The sequence below is a fragment of the Chenopodium quinoa genome, unplaced genomic scaffold (assembly GCF_001683475.1).
Source record: "Chenopodium quinoa cultivar QQ74 unplaced genomic scaffold, ASM168347v1, whole genome shotgun sequence".
Taxonomy (NCBI): Eukaryota; Viridiplantae; Streptophyta; class Magnoliopsida; order Caryophyllales; family Amaranthaceae; genus Chenopodium; species Chenopodium quinoa.
The window spans coordinates 7,257,186-7,277,947 of NW_018744502.1; the positions used below are offsets into that span (position 1 = coordinate 7,257,186).

The 20,762-nt window shown below is 35.4% G+C and overlaps 1 protein-coding gene across 1 annotated transcript; it reads left to right on the forward strand.

Moving 5' to 3' along the window:
- The first annotated feature begins 2,694 nt into the window (after positions 1 to 2,694).
- On the forward strand, positions 2,695 to 8,433 carry LOC110698207 (short-chain dehydrogenase reductase 2a-like). Its single transcript, XM_021875607.1, has 2 exons — positions 2,695 to 3,073; positions 7,445 to 8,433. The coding sequence occupies exons 1-2, from the start codon at positions 2,985 to 2,987 to the stop codon at positions 8,247 to 8,249; spliced, it is 894 nt and encodes a 297-aa protein (XP_021731299.1). The 5' UTR covers positions 2,695 to 2,984; the 3' UTR covers positions 8,250 to 8,433.
- The last annotated feature ends 12,329 nt before the right edge of the window (positions 8,434 to 20,762 follow it).

Genomic DNA, 20,762 nt, shown 5'->3' on the forward strand with positions numbered 1-20,762 from the left:
CATTTGTTGCAATAAAAGTAACGGGGGTAGCAATAGCTGGTTCACACAGTACAGTCCAACGTACAATCGTTTTGTAGGAAGGAACATGATATATAAGTAATGAACATATAGTTATAGTGAAAATAACATACTATTAAAATGTAATGAACATATACTTAGAGTAAAAATAACATACTATTAAAATGTAATGAACATATACCTAGAGTGAAAAAGAGCATATTAACACCAAAAAAATAAATGAAAAGAACATATGTTTATGTTCTTTGATAATTAGTGTAATGTACTTTTATTTGCGATATAATGTTCATTGCTTAGTGTGAAATATTTATTGATTTTTATTTTCAAATTAGGGTGGTTATATAGAGATAATGTTTATTACATAATAATATAATATTATCATGTTCTTTATTAATATTACATATGTTCTTTAGATATGAAAAAAATATATAAAATTGGATCGATGTTCGTTACAAAACAAATATGTGTTTTTTACAAAATAATTGTATACTCTTTACAAAACAGTTACATATTCTTCTTGCATTTTTTGGCGGTACCAAACGAGGTACACCGCCTACACCTTAAAATTTTCAAGGGGGTAGTATATAAACTTGAATTATAATCAACACTAGTCTAACTAGTACATCAGACTAGACAAGAGAAAAATAAAAGATTAGATTTGATTGAAATCAGGTCAGAACATATTATTTCAGGTGAACATATTCCAAATAGATGTTAGGATATTGACATAAGTAGAGTATGTATCATTTGTCACATTTATTTTTAACCATTCTTTGACCATCCAATAAACTATCATTAAATCTCAAACAACAACTAGCAGATCTTAAAAACCAACCAATAATCATATTATCCAACCAAATATAAGCAATAATTAGAAATAATTGTATGAGTAATTAAGGTTTCTCGGCAGATCCCGGATTTAAATAGATACTATTCTACTACAAGCATATCCCACTTCTGATATCATTTGATATGATTCTCCTAAAAAAACTTATGTAAATTATAAGTTGAATTTTAATATGGGTTTACAAGTAATTATTTGAGTCAATGACGTTTATAGATTACGGAATTTGCTGTATTTTAGACTTTAATCTCTAATAAATTTGACTTGACTAGAAATAAGAAATTATTCGTACTAATACTCGTACAATTCTTAGTCTAGTGTTATACACTAATACTTCAAATAATAGTGAAGTAGATAGAGTGACATGTACCAAAAATTTCAACACATCAAATAATGTTTATGTTCAAATAGTGTGCTAATTAATATACTCATTAATCTGTTTCAAAAAATATAGAGTACTCATTAATCATTAACACATAATTTTCTTACATAAATTAATAAAGGGTGAAGATTATTAATCATTAACACATATATTTTCCGATATGTCATATCTCTAAAACATAATCATAGCTATATGCCTGCATATACCCTAACTTTGTAGGAAAAATATAGTGTTAAGACAAGACTCGCTCTTTGCTCAATTTTACTTCTACGAACGAATTGGAGTATTACATTTTTTTTTTTTTACTAAGCTAGTATGTGAGGTTTTCGATTTTCAATCCATGTTGTAAGAACAAAGTAACTCCTATAATACTGACCGAGCAAGTCCTCTGTAACACTGACCTAGTAATCCTTATAACACTGACGAAATAACACTTACCGATAACCCTATAACACTAACAAAATAAGCTCTCACCACGTACATATAAGAATATAGGTTTTAATATTGTAAGATCAAATTTTTCAAAAAAGCGGGTGTACGTTAATTTATTGAAAGACGGGTTAAAGTTATCTTAAAAGTATTTAAAGTTACTCTTTATACTATACAAGTTACTCTGTATTATTTTTCTAACAATAAATTTTATCTTACAAAAAAAACTTATTATGTATTAGGTTAATCATATTAGCCTTTATATTATGTAATCATGAATTTATAAGAAGTTACACATTTAAATATAAAACTCAAACCAATGATAAATTAAAAGTTGCCCTTTAACGGATTAATGTTACCATAAAAATAGTTAAAGTTACCTTCAAACTAACCGTCTTAAAATTAAATTAATGTACACCCTCCTTACACAAGACTTATTGCATAATAAGCTATTTTATATTACACTTTCAAATTTATTTCTTAAAACTTTTGATTTCTCTTTTGCCATTATGTAATAAATTTCTCAATTTTTATTGATCAGGTTCTGCCACAACTAGCGTTATTTTTTATATAGAGAGTGCCATAAGAGCAAATGCTATGAAGATGGGTGATCCTAAGTTTAAGTACCACCCCTTAAAGATTTAGGGTTTGTTCTTTTCAGATTATTTTCACTTCAGTTCAGTTCAATTCAGTTCAGCTCCAATAAGTTCAGTTCAGTTCTTAATTTCCTTCTCTCATAAAATGATATTCAGTTCAACTCTAATTATTTCAATTCACTTCAGATCAGAACATGCCCATAATCATCTAAACCTAGCTAGTTGATCAACCACTTAATTTTCAGATATTGACTATTGATTTGACGTTCTTATTGATAAGTACGTATCTCAAGAAGTCAAGGCTCAAGAGTAGCTAAAATGTTACGTATCACAAAGTGTGAGTATCATATACGATTTTTTTGATGTATCATACATGATTTTTTTTTTTTTGACAAGATCATACATGATACATAATATTCATTTAAAGAAAAAAAAAAAAAAAATCAAACATGATTGCATATTCTATCCTGTATGGCTGTATTGCTCCAAAAAAAAAAATCCTGTATGGCTGTATATAATAGATTATATAATAAAATATACAAATACACCAAAATTTCTGTATCCTATATATATATAAAGCAATAATATCTGTTTTGCTTGAGCATTTTCTATCCTACCTAATCAAAACATTTCTATCCTCCATTAAACCACAAAGAAAGAATATAAAAAAATTCCCGTACATTATTTGTTGCAAATCAACAACCAAGAATTCAAGATGCCATTTCATCAATCAGCATTGGAAGAGACACTTGAACCAAATGTCGATCATGTTGATATGGGAAGCACCTCTCTTCCCACGAAAAGGTACCCCAAGTATATGTTTTTACTATGGAGAAGTTAATTTCCGAGCCATGCTTTGTTTTTAAAATTAAATTAATTAATTAGTTTTTTTTTTTTTGGATGTTCCACCCGGTTCACCCTTTGGGTTAATCCGAATTTGAAAATCAATTCTGGGAATTAAATTAATTAATGAGTATATGAAAATGTTATTGTGCACTTATATATGTATGTTTAAGTAATTTCTAAGACATTAATCTATGTACTTATGATTTTACATAAATTATGATTTTCGTGTTTAAATTTTGCTTAATTAGTGAGGCCCATACATACTTTAATTTTACTTTATTTCAAAGAGGTTCATATGATTAATTTTTCTTACACCAAGTTTCATATAAATTTAGACAAGTGTAAATTAGGAAATTTCATTTTACATCACTTTAGTATAATACTAATTTAGGGTCCATGCACGATAGTTTTATTATTTAATATTATTAATATAACACTATATATAATTTTAACATATAAATAATAATTGGATTTTACTTTCTTTTTTTTTTAAAAAAAAAAAAAAAAATTCCGTTAGGGAACGTGTTGGATTTTTTTTTTGGTCTATAATATTTTTTTTTTTGACAAAAGAACTATCAAAGAAAAAAAAAACTGCAACAGAAAGAGAAAAAAACTAGAAATGAAAAAACAACAACTGCCGTCGTCGAGCACAACCAGCTAACCAATGAGCCGGAGAAACCCAGGACCGAGGAACCTTACGAATTCGGCACACCAAAAAAGACTCAACAACTGCCCGCAATTCCAGAATGAGCCACCAAACCGAAATGTCCATTTGACCTGAATTTAGAAGCAAAGAAAGGAGAGTCGCACAATCAGAATGAATTCGAATCTTCAAGAAACTTTTGCGAACTACCGCCTGAAGACCCCATAAACAAGCTTGTAGCTCAGACTGTAATGCCGATCCAGACAAAAAAACCCTACTACCTCCACCCAGAACCTTCGAAGAATAAAGGTCACGGATAATCCAACCTGCCCCAGCCCTACAAGTGGAGCAATCCCAAGCTCCATCAATGATCAAACAAACCGTGGGGCTTATGCCTGATAATCCCCTCAAACACAACCATGGATCACCTGAAAGCACAGGCGAACCAGGCGAACAAGATCCCAACACAGATTTCTTCCAATCTTGAGACTGGACACAACGGTGGAACCAATCCTCAGCCAAAGCTTCAATTGTCCTGGGCGACCAAACCGCATGTCTGGATCTTAATTGGTTCCGAGAAAGCCAAATAGCCCAAAGGATAGCAAATAAAGACATAATAAAAATGAATTTAAAATGAAATGCCCTTACCTTGAAACCATGGTCGATTATTACTGAAATTCGTAGTCAAGTTGAATTTCATGGTCGAATTTTAACTTAAAATCACCAAAATAAAAATAAAAAAGGGGAAAAGCTTAAAGCTTCCATGGAAGGAGAGAAAGGAAAGGTTAAAGAGAGAGAAAGTGAACAAATTAGATGTGAAACGAGGGAAACGGAGCTAGAGAAAGAGAAATGAGAAATGAGAAATGAAAAGATCGGGCGAGAGTTTTTTTTAAAAAAAGTAGATTAGGGCATGTTCTCTTCCGCTTAATTTCAGTTCAATTCAATTCTTAGTTTCCTTTTCTCATAAACAATTCAGTTCGGCTCAGTTCAATTCAATTCACTTCAACTCTAATCAGTTCAGTAAATCAGGCACTTACTCTCTGTATAATACATATGGTGCACATATATAGAAGAATTTAAAGCACATATAAATAAAACACATAGAATTTTTTGTGATATTGCTAATAATACAATCAAGTGTTTTAAAGAAATTAGGAGGTATTATGATTTATGGAATCATAAATTATCAAACATTCCTGCAAAGGCTGCAAATCTGCAATGTACTTAGTTCAAAAGATATGGATTATATGTATCAAAGGTATGAAGTATTGTGCATTATCTATCATTTTTTTCCATTATTATATTTTTAATATAAATTTGAATTGGTTATTCAAATATATTTTGTGATTCTAATATCTTATATCTATATATTGGAATAATAAAAAAAATTAAAAAAATTGTATTATAATCAAATATAATCTTCCTAATTTTTCTTTTAAAAAAAACCATAATTTATTTAGGCAATACAAGTTTTGCTAAAAATTAGTCATCTTTTCATTCAATCATTATTAAATTTACTTAATCGACATAAAAATTTTTTTATCTATATTCCAGAAAGTGACTCGTGTCATTGCTGGCGTACGTGTCTTTAGTATATAGTTAGGAGTTATGATAATCTATTCACTTTGTTTGGTTTTTATTTTTATTTTTTTATTTTAATTTATTTAAGGGGATCAATTCAGTGAAGATATAAACTCATTAGAACTATTCACATCATCTCTTGTAGGCTTAAGGATAGGCTAAGATATAAACTCATTAGAACTATTTTAATTTATTTACTTTGTTTCTTCTTTGAATTGAAAATTCAATGGAGAATAATCTTTATTTATTCATACCTTTGAAGATTGAAACTAATTATATTTTGCATAAGTTGGGGTTATTGATCACGTCCATTTTTCCTACATTATACTCCCTATCCTATAATATAGCTTGTAATGTTTGTTTTTTTAAAATTTATTTTTCTAACTATATTTTTAAGCATAATTATTGTAGGTTAAATCATTTAAATATCTTAAGTTCGTTGTTGATTGAATTTTTACAACAACAACAACGTAACAACAACAAAGGCTTAGGGCCTATTCACATTTACTGAACTGAACTGAACTGGATATTTTATGTGAGAAGAAAATTAGGAACTGAACTTAACTGAAATTAAGCTGAAATGAACAGGTCCTTACACCCAAAATGATTTGGGTTCGGCTAACATGAATCTTCATAAGAAAGCGTATAATTTTAATTAAAGAAAGGGATATTATACGATAATCATTTGAAAGATTTTGAAATAAAGGTGAGTAAAAGAAAGAGCATCTATGAAAAATTAAGGGAGTTTTAAAAGAGAACCAAAAATAAAATCCATGATTACTTTAAAGGAGTTAAAACGTTAGAGTTAAAAAAATAGTGGTTTGAGAAAACTTTAGCAAAGAATTAAAATCAATACAGTTCATAAAATATTAGTGGGATATAATAATAAAACTATATACCAAAAATAAATTTTAAAAGTACCCCACAGGTCAACTTCTCCTTCCACATTGCCCTATCTAGCACCATATTTTCCTCAATCCACAAAGCACTCATGTCATTCTCAATCACCCTCTTCTAATTTTTACATCTTTATCGATAAGCAATCTTTCAATATATAATTGTATGTATCAAGTTAAGCTTCGTCAAGTGGAAAATATTGCACCTACCAACGCTAAAATTGGGGTTCAATTTCTGCCAAGGACAATTTGAGAGTGCGGATACCTTAATCTTATGACCTTCCCCCTCACTTTTAAAAGTGTCTAATCCATACATACTAGATCAATAAAACCGCATGCATGGATTGAAGTATGATAAGATATTTCTCTTAATCAAATTCATAGTACATGAAAAAAAAAAATAAAAAAAAACTCAACTCAACTAATAGCTAGTGACAGAAATTTAAGCACGATAAACAACCCTTTCAATTTGATCATGTAAACTAAACAAGGCTACATTTACGCGCCGAAATCGCCGAAATTTAAACAGGATTTGCCGACTGCATGTTTTAATTTCCTGCTTTAATAATAACTTGTCATCTGGCATTGACCTCTAATGAAAATCATGGTACAAAAGAAAAGAAGCTATATATTACGCAATAATAACGTAAAGATTATTGTTTAAGACTTTTTAGTAATGTTTTACGTGGAATATTTAAAGAATGTATGTAGATTATTCATAGTTGGACTTGTGATATATATGTGATGTGACTATCCATTTGGGTACAAGCCTACAAGTGAAAGGAAAAAAATAAAGAAGCAAACTTTATATCAAGCACATGTAAAATATTTATGAATATAATATATGTACGGTATGCCTTCAAATTAACCCTAATTACATTTGCTCTTAGTAATTAAGCTATTTTTCAGTAATATAAAAAGTCATTAATACATATATGATCATATATTCAAATGTATGTTATCGCTCATTAACAATTAAAAGTCAGTCCATCTCCCTTATAAGTGGTGTGGGTTCGATTCCTCATCCCACCTCCTATCATCATAGGAGATAGACCCCCTATCTTACCTGTAAAACAACAAAAAAAAAGTCGGTCCAAATTGAAATTATGTCAAGTATTAAAATGATGAGATAAGATTTAATGTCATATAAGGGTATTTTTTTTTACATTTTTTTAAAAGTTATTGCCTAATAGTTTCTAGTGTTTATAGGTTGGAAGGAAAAGTTGCAATTGTCACAGGAGGAGCAGGAGGTATAGGAGAAACAGTTGTGAGACTCTTCGCAAGCCATGGTGCTAGGGTAATCATAGCCGATATCATGGACACCCAAGGCATGATCATAGCAGACTCGTGGTCCCCTACCGTGACTTACATCCATTGTGATGTTAGTCAAGAAGAAGATGTCGAAAATTTGGTCAAAAACACAATTGTGCTCTATGACAAGCTAGATATCTTCTTCAACAATGCCGCAATTTTAGGCCAACAAAAAATCAAGAGCATTATGGATTTTGATGGTGATGAATTTGATAAAATTATGAGTGTAAATGTGAAAGGCATGGCCCTAGGGACTAAATACGCCGCTAGGGCCATGGTCCCTAGGAAAAGTGGTTGCATCATTTCCACTTCTAGTGTAGCCGGGGTCCTTGGTGGATGCGGACCCCATTCCTACACAGCCTCAAAACACGCAATTGTAGGTCTTACCAAGAATGCATCATTGGAACTTGGAAAGTATGGGATTAGGGTAAATTGTATCTCCCCTTTTGGTGTAGCAACCTCCATGCTAATTAATGCATGGCGTGATGATGAGGAAGAAGAGCACGTCAATGATGTGTCAAGGGTGCAAAAAGTGGAAGAAATTGTTAAAGGGTTTGCAAATATGAAGGGTGCAACACTTAAGGCTCAAGATGTTGCTGAGGCTGCACTCTTCTTAGCTAGTGACGAGTCCAAATATATAAGTGGTCATAACCTTGTTATAGATGGAGGTTTTACCACCTCAAGAAATTGTATTGGCTTGTAGTTTATTTTTTTTTAGTGTCCTTAAACTTAAAAAAAAAAAAAATTGGACCGTAACTTTGTAGTCCAATTGGATCTTAATTAGTTTGCATCTCTATTTAAGTTACTTTGTTATTCGTCTCCTATAGTTTTTTTTTTAATCATTGTTATTATTAATTTACCATAACTCATACTGTGAAGTTTTTTATTTCCTTCACTTTTATATCGGTTTTATTAAACACATATGCATGTACCGTCACTAATCTAGTACTTCATAATTTCGTACATACAAGTTTTTGGGGGTTTAATTTCTTACTCCATGTACTCTTAATTATTTAATCTTATCTAATCACTTAACTAACCTTTCTTGTTATTGTTGTTGGGTCAATCAAATCACAATGCATATCTGTAACATATAAATGTTTTGAATAATCACATTTAAAATATGTTGATGATCTTGTAAATTGACTGGATTGATTAAAACGATGCATTAATCTAGAAATGAAAGTATGTCAACATCATTGTGGTGTCATCATCATGCTTATCTTAGGAATTAACTTTTTCTTGTCAATAAATAAATAAATTAAAAAAAAAATAGTAAACCTTTTTAATATATTTTGAACCTAAGAGCACAATACGGGCATTACTCATACAACAACTTTTTGAAAGCATTCAAACCAATTTCTGATGCGTCCAAATTTTCTTGGTAGAGAGTTTGAAGTGACTCTAGACGGTGTTGGTAAATTTGGACTTTACACTGATACTCCTTGAAAAATAAGTTTAACACTTACACAAATTAATTAATATATATTACATGAAACAACTAGCCTTTATAAAAGATCACGAAATCTAAGTTGTTGGCGTATCTCTAATTGTCTATGGCATATGTTTGATTAATATTTTCATTGAAGATGTGTGTTGTGTCATCACTTAATGCCACTCAATTTGTATGCACTTAACTGTGAAAATTTTATAGTCGTGGTTTGAAATAATGTTGTGACCTCAAACATCCTAAATGGAAAAATTCTTTGACTACATGCCTGTTCTCATACGATTATTTTCGGTTCAGTTCAGCTCTAATAAGTTTAGTTTAGTTCAATTCAGCTCTTAATTCCCTTCTCTTATAAAATATTCATTTCAGCTCTAATAAGTTCAATTCAGTTCAGCTGAGTTCATTAAATGAGACACATGAACTACTTAGGGATATGATACTCATTATATTATTAGCTTTTTATTTTTTATTTTTTTTTATTTTAGTATTATGTCATCATTCTCATAGAATATGTAGAGATAAAATCTTTTAATAATCTGGGCAGGAAAAAAATGGAAAAAAGCTTACTTTATTAACACTCATAGATATTTAGTTGGAAAAAAACCAAAAAAATTACGTTTTTTTGGGCAATGTTGTGGATTTTAGTTTTTTTTGGTTATTTACTTTTTTAAAATCATATAATATATGTTATAAACTGAATCAAAACTTAGTAAAACTTATTAAATTCATGATAATTTTGAAAAATAACAACAATAAAGTAGAAACAAATTTTTTCTGAGTTCCTTTTTTTTTTAAAAAAAAAAAATTTAAAATTTTTATTTTATAAATTGAAAACAAAAAATGATGCTAAAACAAACCCTTAAATAAAGGTGGGCACGGGCCGTGCCAGCACGTGGGCGACACGGGCCCGACACGACGCCAGCACGGCAGGTGGGCCGTGCCGTGAACAAAAAAATTAGTTTTGGCACGGGCACGACACGCGACACGATGGGCGGCATGGTGGCCGGCACGTGGGCCAGCACGCCGGCACGACCCGCCGGCACGACACATGGCACGGCCCGGCACGACACGAGGCCCATATTTAGTCACCATTATACACTATTGTACAATTTTTGTAATATCGAACTTCGTATTCCGTATAATAAATGAAGTTATTCACCAATTATTGTATGATTTTTAATTATCATTAATTATTTGTATTATCGATTTATCGTACCGGCTCCCGACATATGATAAAATAAGTTATTCTTCAATTTTTTGTGTTTTCGGATTATCGCACTCATAATTTTTTATTTTTTATTAAATGCATTGTTGTTTATTGCTAAATTAGTAAAATTGTTTTTATTTGTTTATATAAATTTAAACATAATTAGATAAATAATTTATATAACCTTAATCAAAATAAAGTTGTTCTAAACAAAATATATTAACATTAACATAAACATAAATTAATCACATTATTTATATAAAATTAAGTTGTACTAAAAAATATATATCGTTTTTTTATTTACATTTATTATTTAAAAAAATAAATAAAAAAAATTAAAGTGGCACGGTTTGGCCCGCGGCCCGGCCTGGCACGGCTCGCAAGCACGTGGGTCGTGCCGTGGGCAGGGGTGTGCCAAAATTAGGCACGGCACGGCACGGCCCGCCGCGGAGCCGGCACGGCACAACACGACACGACTCCCACCGCGGCACGGCCCGTTGCCCATGTTTACCCTTAGAGTTTTGTGTTGTCGGAGCGACTAGTGAGTTTATCACGCAATATTTGCCTGCAAAATAGCAAAGTGATCTGAGTTGCCTCGAGAGTGCTACTTGAGAGATTGTTATATACACCCAGGTGCACCCCTGTACCTACCTAAGGGCTTTTTGGCCGGAAAATTTTGGTCAACGCCGGAGTTTGGTCAACGGACCCGCCTCACAACACAATGTTCATATAAGGACCTTTTGTGTCACCTTTTTTTTTTATATATAAAAGGACCTTCCTTACAAGGTCGGCCACTTTAAAGGACACTCCTCGTAAATTTTCCTTAAAATATAATGATAAAAATAAGTTCAGTTCATTTAAGTTAGTTATATTTCAATAAACATTATTAACTTCAAAGAAAAAAATAATAAACAATTAGTAAAAATGATTTCATTTCAATAAAAATAATTCCAATTCAGCAAAAATAAGATGAATCAAACCGGACCCAATACTATTCGTAACCTAAATATGTTACTCCCTCCGTTTTTAAATACTTGCTCCATTTCTATTTTTTGCACTATTCATTTATCCTACTTTGACTAATGTTTGTAATTTATACATAAAAAAAATATAGTCGTGTGGGTACTTGTTGGAATCATCTCAATGAATACATTATTAATTTTCAATTGATAATTAAACATATTAGTGATCAAAGATTAACATCGGCATGCGTGTCCAAGAGAAATGGAGCAAGTATTTAAAAACGGAGGGAATACTTCACTAAAATGACTAAACAACCCTTAAAAAAGCCATCTACAAAACGATCATAGTAATTGTAGTGGGCATATGGGTTGGGCTGTATAGAAATTTTGGATCAAAAATGTTTTTTTTTTTCTTCAAATAAAAAAGAATTGAGGTGTCCAAATAATCTACAATGTGTCAATGTATCAACACACATGTAATTCACCCTGCCATCCAAATCTCAAATTTCACCCTATTTTGCCACCTATAATATTTTCCCTCAAACCCCCGGTAATTTCCCACTTTCTAAACTTGTCTTTATTATTCTCCTCTCCAAACCCCAAATAATTAAGATTTACTTTACAAAAATTTATTACCAAAAATAGTTTAGTCATGAAAAATAAGAAAACCCCCAAGAATAATTATACAATCTCATCAGCAAATTTGTTGAAACCCAGGAAAAAAGGAAGGCCAAACTCAAGAAAAACAATCTCAAATTGTCTTATTAACTTTGCTGAAGCTAGAACAGAAATTGCTAATGCATTGCATAATCATTACAAAAGATCATTTCTTGATGACAAGATTGGATCTTTATCTACTAAAAGCCCAAAAGAATCAGCCCAAGAAGAGGCCCAATTAAAACAGGAAATTGGGCCTTCATGGGTTAGAACTGAAGGCCCAGTTGTTGCAGGCCCAACACCTATTTTGGAGACTTTGGAGTTTGATGATAGTAAGGGTAATTTTGATGCTTCTTATAGTTGGTGGGTTGGGTTCTTGCAGTCTTTAGATGAAAAGAATGATCGTCAAGAGCCTGTAAAGCCCATGTTTGATGATGGGCCTGGGTTATTGGGCCAGGCCCATGATTTGAGTAATGATATTAGTGGATCAAGCTCTAACTTTAGTTCTGAAGATTGGCTTGAAGTTTTGAATTCGGATGATGATTGTGGTATAATGTGTGGGTTAGATAATTTGTGATGTTATTACGTTAGATAACTATCGACATAATTATAGTACGTTGTATAATGTAAGCTAAGATTCCTATTTTCTCAATTTTGGGATCAGTATCATACGAAGTATATTATAGAAAGCATTTTGTTGCAGCACTATTCTCGGTGAGGAAGTATAACCTACATACATTTTTTTTTTTTTTTTTTTTTGCCTCTTTTTTCTGTTTGGAGAGCCACAAAGGCGAGTGATGAGAATCGATTCTAAAATCTCTTGAAACCGAGAAAGGAGCACTAACCAATTGAGCTATCTCTCACTCTCACTACATACATGATACGTGTATGTGGATTGGTGAATTCTTGCAGCGTACAAGTAAAATAAATGATCAAACGTTACATGTGTTAGATTAAATAAAATGTAAGTTACACCAAACACTATAACATCATCTACTCTTCGTGGCTCTAATTATTACTACACCAAAATTATGATATACTAGTAATTGGATTACACAAAGTACAAAAACTACTTGTGTTCATCTTTTGGAATTTATAAATAGATCTAAAATGAAATATGAATATAGTTATATACGAGTACAATTTTTGGGAAGCAACTAGATTGAGAATACGAGCTCAAGTGATACAATTACTTTCCGATGTGGACAATGATAAGGAAGATGGGGCACTGTTTAGTCTTTACAATATGCTAAATATGTATGCATACGATTGGTTATTATTATTATTAATATATTACCTCCATTACAGATTATGTGCAACAATTAGATATTTTCCTTCTCTGCTTTATGTTAAATCGTTGCATATAACCTATAACGGAGGTAGTTTATATTCCGTTCCAATTAAAACTCCCGAATGACCTCGTCCATTATTTATGCGTTATGTTTTCATATTCCTTATGTGAACAGTGTATTATCCTATAGAAAGCTAGCTAAACTACTTGGAAATACGTCCAACTTATCACTCAATAGCGGCTACAGTAGTCTTGAGAAAAGACCGACCTTAAATTTTAGATATCTTTTCTTTTCTAACAATTTTTTTTTTTTAAAAAAAAAATCACAATTAGCAATTGCAAATCATATTTATCTATTCAAAACAAACTAATTAAATAATAATATCATCGTCGTGGAAGACAAATAAATTTTCTTTATTATTATTTTATTAATGACTCAATGCCATAGGTATTAGGTAGTACAAGACCAGGCCAATACATGCAACCTAGTTGAAAGTAAACAGGTTAACAAAATTAAGTTATACACAATCATATATACTTGAAAGTTAAAGGGTATATGATCTAATCTTGAATAACTAACAAAGACAACAAAACAAGTATCTAAGAAGAAATAAACTACTACCTTTGGATCATGTTATGTGCAACTTTGGGGTATTATTTGTGAGATATAAAAAATTCCAAAGTTGCATATAATACGATCCGGAGGTAGTAATTAGCTAGGCACGTTGGCACGGTGTGGAGGGAGGGCATTGAAAGCCACTTGAGAGCTTATAATCACAATAGTTGATAAGAGCTGCAAGATCAACGTTGAGGTCTTGGTTAATTAATCCTAAAACATTGGCATTAATCCATAATGCTGTTTTTGGCATGGGAAAGTTCAAAGCTCCGGGTATTGATGGATACCATCCCTTTTTCTTCCAAGAGCATTGGGGTGTCTTGTGGCCGGACATCCAAAACTTTGTTAACCAATGCTTCTCTTCTTGCTCTATACCTTCTCAATTGAACTCGACCTCCATCACTCTCATCCCAAAAGTTGAGCACCCCGAAACCATCAAACAATATAGACCCATTAGCTTGTGCAACACCGCTTACAAGATTATTTCTAAGATCCTTGTGAATAGGCTTAGACCCTTTCTTCACTCCATCATCTCTCCCAACCAAAGTAGCTTTCTTCCCGGTAGAGGATGTGAGAATAATTTCATTGCCGCTTCGGAAATTCTTCATTCTATGAAAAAGAAGAGTGGGAATAGAGCTTGGTTTGCCATCAAGCTTGATTTGGAAAAAGCCTATGATAGGCTTGAATGGTCCTTCATAAAGACTTGCTTGGTGAGAAATGGTTTTGATGAACCATTGGTCAATCTTATCATGAGTTGTGTGTCCTCCCCATCCTTTCAAGTCATGGTCAATGGTAAGCTTACTCCGGCCTTTAGTGCCTCAAGGGGCATTCGACAAGGGGACCCAATCTCCCCATATATCTTCATCATTTGCATGGAATACCTTTCTCATCTCATTAAGGCATGTGATAAGGGTGAGTGGACCCCCTTCTCTTTTAGGAAAAATTCCCTTTCCATCTCTCACTTACTTTTTGCGGATGATCTTATCCTATTTGGGTGTTGATAAGTATTAGGTGACTCGTACTTCGTTGCTTTGTCCGCCCGATCGGGCGGACATTACCCGGTCTGACCGGGCGGAAGAAGAAGAGGTGCCTGGCAAATTCGTTGAAGAAGCTGCTCTCGCGCGCCCGACCGGGCGAGCTTTCGCCCGACCGGGCGAGCTTTCGCCCGACCGGGCGAGCCTTCGCCCGATCGGGCGGACATTGCCCGATCGGGCCGGGCGGAAGGGGTTTTTTTGGAGTACTTCGGTTGTTGGAAAAGACGTGTTCTCGCGCCCGATCGGGCGGGCCTTCGCCCGACCGGGCGATCTGGGTTTTTTCAGCGATTACGAATTTAATATTTATCATATTGTGATATTGTAACCTAAGTATATCTTAATTAGGAATCACTACTATATAAACTTCCTATTATCATTATTAGGGTAACGGAGAGAGAAACACAAGAGAGAGAATACTTTGAGTGATTAAGTTCTTCATTGTAATCTTTGTAATCTTTGCCAGTTTATAGTGAAATCATTCGATCTCGGTGCCCGTGGACGTAGCTATCACATCGATAGTGAACCACGTAAATTCTTGGTGTTGTTCTTATTGTTTGCATTGAATTTCTTTATTGTTTTCTTGTTTGTTTACGACCTTTGCTTCCGCTGTCGCACAACAATTGGTATCAAGAGCTCAGGTTCAATCCTTGGAGAGTTTCTTGAAGATAACAATGGCAGGAGATTCAACAATAAGAATTGAGAAGTTTACCGGGAAAAATAGTTTCGGGCTATGGCAAATTAAGATGAAGGCTCTGTTAAAACAACAGCAGATATGGCGTCCGTTGGCTCCAAAGAGTACTACTTCGGAGTCAGGAGACGGACCGACTGACTCGCAGTTAGAAGTTATGGAAGAGAAGGCACACTCTACCATATTACTTAGTCTTGATGATCAAATCATCACGGAGGTGGCTGATCAGGAAACGGCGGCTGGATTGTGGCTGAAGCTGGAGTCATTGTATATGACTAAGTCGTTGACCAACAAATTATTACTGAAACAGCGGTTGTTTAGCCTCCGGATGCAGTCAGGTACTTCCTTACGGGAACATCTAGAAAAACTTAACTCTATTTTGCTTGATTTACGTAATTTAGATGTTAAAATTGATGATGAGGATGCTGCGTTGATTTTACTTGTATCTCTACCGTCTAGCTTTGAGAATTTTGTAGAGTCTTTTGTTGTTGGTAAGGATTCTATAACCTTAGAAGAAGTGAAGGCAGCACTTCATACTAGGGAACTCAGAATGAAAGCTACGAGTGATAATGGGGATAATGGTAGTGGGTTGTTTGTTAAGTCCGGAAAGTCTAAAAAGAATAAGGGGTTTAACAAGGGGAACAATGCTGGGTCGGGTGCTGGAAACGGCAAGGATGGATCTAGTAAAACTACTACTAAAACATGTTATTACTGTAAAGAACCGGGTCACTTTAGGAATAATTGTCCGGTGAGGAAAAACAAGTCCCAGGCTGCTGTAGTTGAAGAGAAACCGAATGAGAGCTATAATTCAGAGGAAGATTTAGCATTAGTCAGTTCTGCTAGGTCTGATGATTTATCTGATAACTGGGTTCTAGATTCAGGGTGTTCGTTCCATATGTGTCCACGTCGAGATTGGTTTGATACATATGAACCTCGCAATGGGGGCATGGTTATAGTCGGTAACAATGCTCCATGTAAGGTCACAGGTATTGGTTCCATGAGGTTGAGGACTGTTGATGGGCGGAGGTTAACTTTGACTAATGTACGGCATGTTCCTGCTTTAGGAAAGAATCTGATTTCATTGGGTACCCTGGATGACTTGGGGTACAATGGTGTGTTTTCAGATGGGGAGTTGTGTATTTTCAGAGGTTCTGAGTTGGTACTTAAGGGTATCAAAAGGAACACCCTCTATGTTTTTGAGGGTGTTACACTGCCTAGTTCTGCGGTTTGCGCATCTGTATCTCACCAGGAGATGACTAAGATTTGGCACATGAGGCTTGGTCATATGGGGGAGAAGGGGATGCAGCTATTGTCCAAGAGGGGTCTTCTATCCGGGGTCAAGGTTGCCAACCTTGAATTTTGTGAGCATTGTGTGTTTGGTAAGAAACACAGGTCAAAGTTCAGCAAGGGTGCTCACATTACTGATGCAGTGCTCGATTACATCCATTCAGATTGCTGGGGTCCATCTAGAGTTGAAGGTATGGGAGGTTACCACTATTTTGTGTCATTTGTTGATGACAAGTCCCGATACACATGGCTTAGGTTGCTTAAGTCAAAGGATGAAGCCTTCAAAGTTTTCAAGCAATGGAAAGCTTTGGTGGAAAATCGACAAGGAAGGAAGATCAAGAAGCTACGAACGGACAATGGGCTAGAGTTTTGCAAAGACGAGTTTAATCAGTTCTGTGCAGATGAGGGTATAGGTCGGCATCATACTGTCAGGAAGACACCACAGCAGAACGGTGTAGCAGAACGGGTTAATCAGACACTGCTAGAGAGAGTTCGATGCATGCTCTCTAATGCAGGGCTTGGGAGGAGGTACTGGAGTGAAGCTGTGTTAACAGCTTGTTATGTCATTAATAGGGGTCCTCATTCTGGAATTGATTCCAAGATTCCGTTTGAGATCTGGAGTGGTAAGTTGCCTAATTTTTCGAATTTGAAGATTTTTGGTTGTGTTGCTTATTATCATGTTATTGAGGGTAAGCTGGATCCACGAGCCAAGAAGGGGTGTTTTGTTGGGTACGGGGATGGTGTGAAGGGGTTTAGAATTTTTTCACCTTCGGAGGGTCGGGTCATTCTTAGTAGGGATGTTACTTTCGATGAAAACACCATGTATTCAATTAAAAATGCAGAGATTTCAGATTTGAGAAGGGAAGGAGACAATTTATTACAGACAGATGGGGTACTTGAGGTACATCAGTCTACCATTGCTGATTTACCTCGGGTACAATATATTGATGATGATGCTGATGTTCCAGTGCCGGGTACTCCTGAACCTGAGATTACTCCTACTCATTCTAACTCTGGGGATGAGGTGGAGCAATCTAATCAGGGGTCATCTAGTCAACCTGACACCATTCTTGAGATGCCTAAACGAGTTATCAAGAAGCCTGTTAGATTGATTGAAGAGATGGAGGGAAGAAATTGCTGTGTTGATGCGATGACAGGTTATGCATTGAGTGTAGCTGATGATGTAGAGTCATTTGAACCTGCCACATATAAACAAGCAATTAGTTGTAGTGAGTCTGCGCAATGGCTTGCCGCAATGGGTGAAGAGATGCAGTCTCTTTACAAGAACAGAGTGTGGGAACTGGTAAAAGTACCGGAAGGGAGGAAGCTTGTGGGTTGTAAATGGATTTACAAGAAGAAAGAAGGGTTGTCGGAAACTGAGCAAATACGTTTTAAGGCTAGGCTAGTTGCTAAGGGGTTCAGTCAGGTAGAAGGGGTTGATTTTGTTGAGATATTCTCACCTGTGGTTCGACATACTTCTATCCGTGTGTTATTGTCAATTGTAGCACATTTTGATCTTGAGCTGGAGCAGTTGGATGTTAAAACGGCTTTCCTTCATGGCGATTTGGAGGAGGAGATTCTGATGAAGCAGCCCGAAGGATTCGAAGTTCCTGGAAAGGAACACTATGCCTGCAGATTGCTAAAGTCATTGTATGGACTTAAGCAATCCCCCCGACAGTGGTACAAAAGGTTTGATTCTTTTATGGTTTCACAAGGTTTTGACAGGAATTCATATGATTGCTGTGTGTATCATAGTAAGCTGGATAATGGTTCCATGATTTATCTTTTGTTATATGTTGATGACATGTTGGTTGCCACAAAGAATAAATCTGATATTGCTAGATTAAAGGAGATGCTTAACTCGGAGTTTGACATGAAAGACTTGGGTGCAGCTAGGAAGATTTTGGGTATGGAGATCTACAGGGATCGGGCTAGAGGTAAGCTTTTCTTGACTCAGAAAAGCTACATTGAAAAGATTTTGTCTCGTTTTGGGATGGAAAAATCGAAGCCTATAAGTACGCCAACTACTGTTAGTTGTAAGTTGTCTTTGTCTATGTCACCTCAATCAGAGGAGGAGTTGTCTTATATGTCTAGAGTTCCATATGCAAATGCGGTTGGTTGTTTGATGTATGCTATGGTCTGTACTAGGCCGGATATTGCGCATGCCGTTAGTGTTGTAAGCAGGTTTATGGCTCGACCTGGGAGGGAACACTGGCAAGGGGTGAAAAGGATTTTTCGCTACCTGAGAGGGACAGCTGATATTGGTCTTGTGTACGGGAATGATAAGGAATGCTTGGTCACTGGGTACAGTGATTCTGATTATGCAGCTGATGTGGATACCAGGAGGTCTGTGACTGGTTATGTGTTCACTTTGGGTGGTTCTGTGGTTAGTTGGAAGTCTACATTGCAGTCATCAGTTACGTTGTCAACTACTGAAGCTGAGTATATGGCTTTAACTTCTGCAGCTAAGGAGTCTATTTGGCTCAAAGGCCTAGTAGGTGAACTGGGTATTGCACAGGATTTTGCTACAGTGTATTGTGATAGTCTAAGTGCGATTTGCTTAGCTAAAGATCAAGTACACCATGATCGGACGAAGCACATTGATGTCAGGTATCATTTCTTACGTACTGACAAGAGGATTAAGGTGAAGAAGATTGGGACTGCTGACAACCCGGCTGATTTCTTCACTAAGCCTGTTTCGTTTAGCAAGTTTAAACATTGCTTAGACTTGTTAAATATTGATTACTACGTGATGTAGTAGGCCCTGAGGGGCGAAGTTGGGGAGCTCCTGGTGTAGGTGTGTTGGCCTTAAGGTGGAGCTTGCCCGGGGCTTGTGATGCAGGTGGAGCATTATGAGTTGTTATACTTGGAGACGAGTATGTGATGGGTCTTGGTTGAAGACTTATCGGGATGTATGGCTTATGCATGAGTCTTGCATCGGGTTTGGCTTGAGATGTTTTTCACTATGTCTTGATGGGGTCGTTTGCTGACTACGAGTTCTCGTCAAGGTGGAGATTGTTGATAAGTATTAGGTGACTCGTACTTCGTTGCTTTGTCCGCCCGATCGGGCGGACATTACCCGGTCTGACCGGGCGGAAGAAGAAGAGGTGCCTGGCAAATTCGTTGAAGAAGCTGCTCTCGCGCGCCCGACCGGGCGAGCTTTCGCCCGACCGGGCGAGCTTTCGCCCGACCGGGCGAGCCTTCGCCCGATCGGGCGGACATTGCCCGATCGGGCCGGGCGGAAGGGGTTTTTTGGAGTACTTCGGTTGTTGGAAAAGACGTGTTCTCGCGCCCGATCGGGCGGGCCTTCGCCCGACCGGGCGATCTGGGTTTTTTCAGCGATTACGAATTTAATATTTATCATATTGTGATATTGTAACCTAAGTATATCTTAATTAGGAATCACTACTATATAAACTTCCTATTATCATTATTAGGGTAACGGAGAGAGAAACACAAGAGAGAGAATACTTTGAGTGATTAAGTTCTTCATTGTAATCTTTGTAATCTTTGCCAGTTTATAGTGAAATCATTCGATCTCGGTGCCCGTGGACGTAGCTATCACATCGATAGTGAACCACGTAAATTCTTGGTGTTGTTCTTATTGTTTGCATTGAATTTCTTTATTGTTTTCTTGTTTGTTTACGACCTTTGCTTCCGCTGTCGCACAACATTGGGGAAGCTAGCTCACAAACTCTCATGTCACTCACCCAAACCCTTGACCTCTTCTTCTCCATCTCGGGTCAAAAAATGAATAATGCCAAGAGCCAACTTTATTTCTCAAAAAATGCTTCGGATCACATCAAAGATCTCTTCTCTTCTTCCCTCCACATTCCCATCTCTAATGATCTTGGAATGTATCTTGGTTTCTCTCTAACCGACAAAAGACCCTCCCCCTCACAAGTCAACCATATTTTCAACAAATTGAAGTCCAAACTTTCTTCTTGGAAGTCTAAGTTCCTTTCCAAGGCAGGAAGAGCCGTCCTCATCAAATCCTCACTTCAAAGCATCTCTCAGTACTCTA

Coding starts and splice junctions, on each gene's coding strand:
- LOC110698207 (XM_021875607.1), top strand. CDS start 2,985: ATGCCATTTCATCAATCAGCATTGGAAGAGACACTTGAACCAAATGTC. Junction 3,074..7,444: donor ACCTCTCTTCCCACGAAAAG/GTACCCCAAGTA, acceptor TAGTGTTTATAG/GTTGGAAGGAAAAGTTGCAA.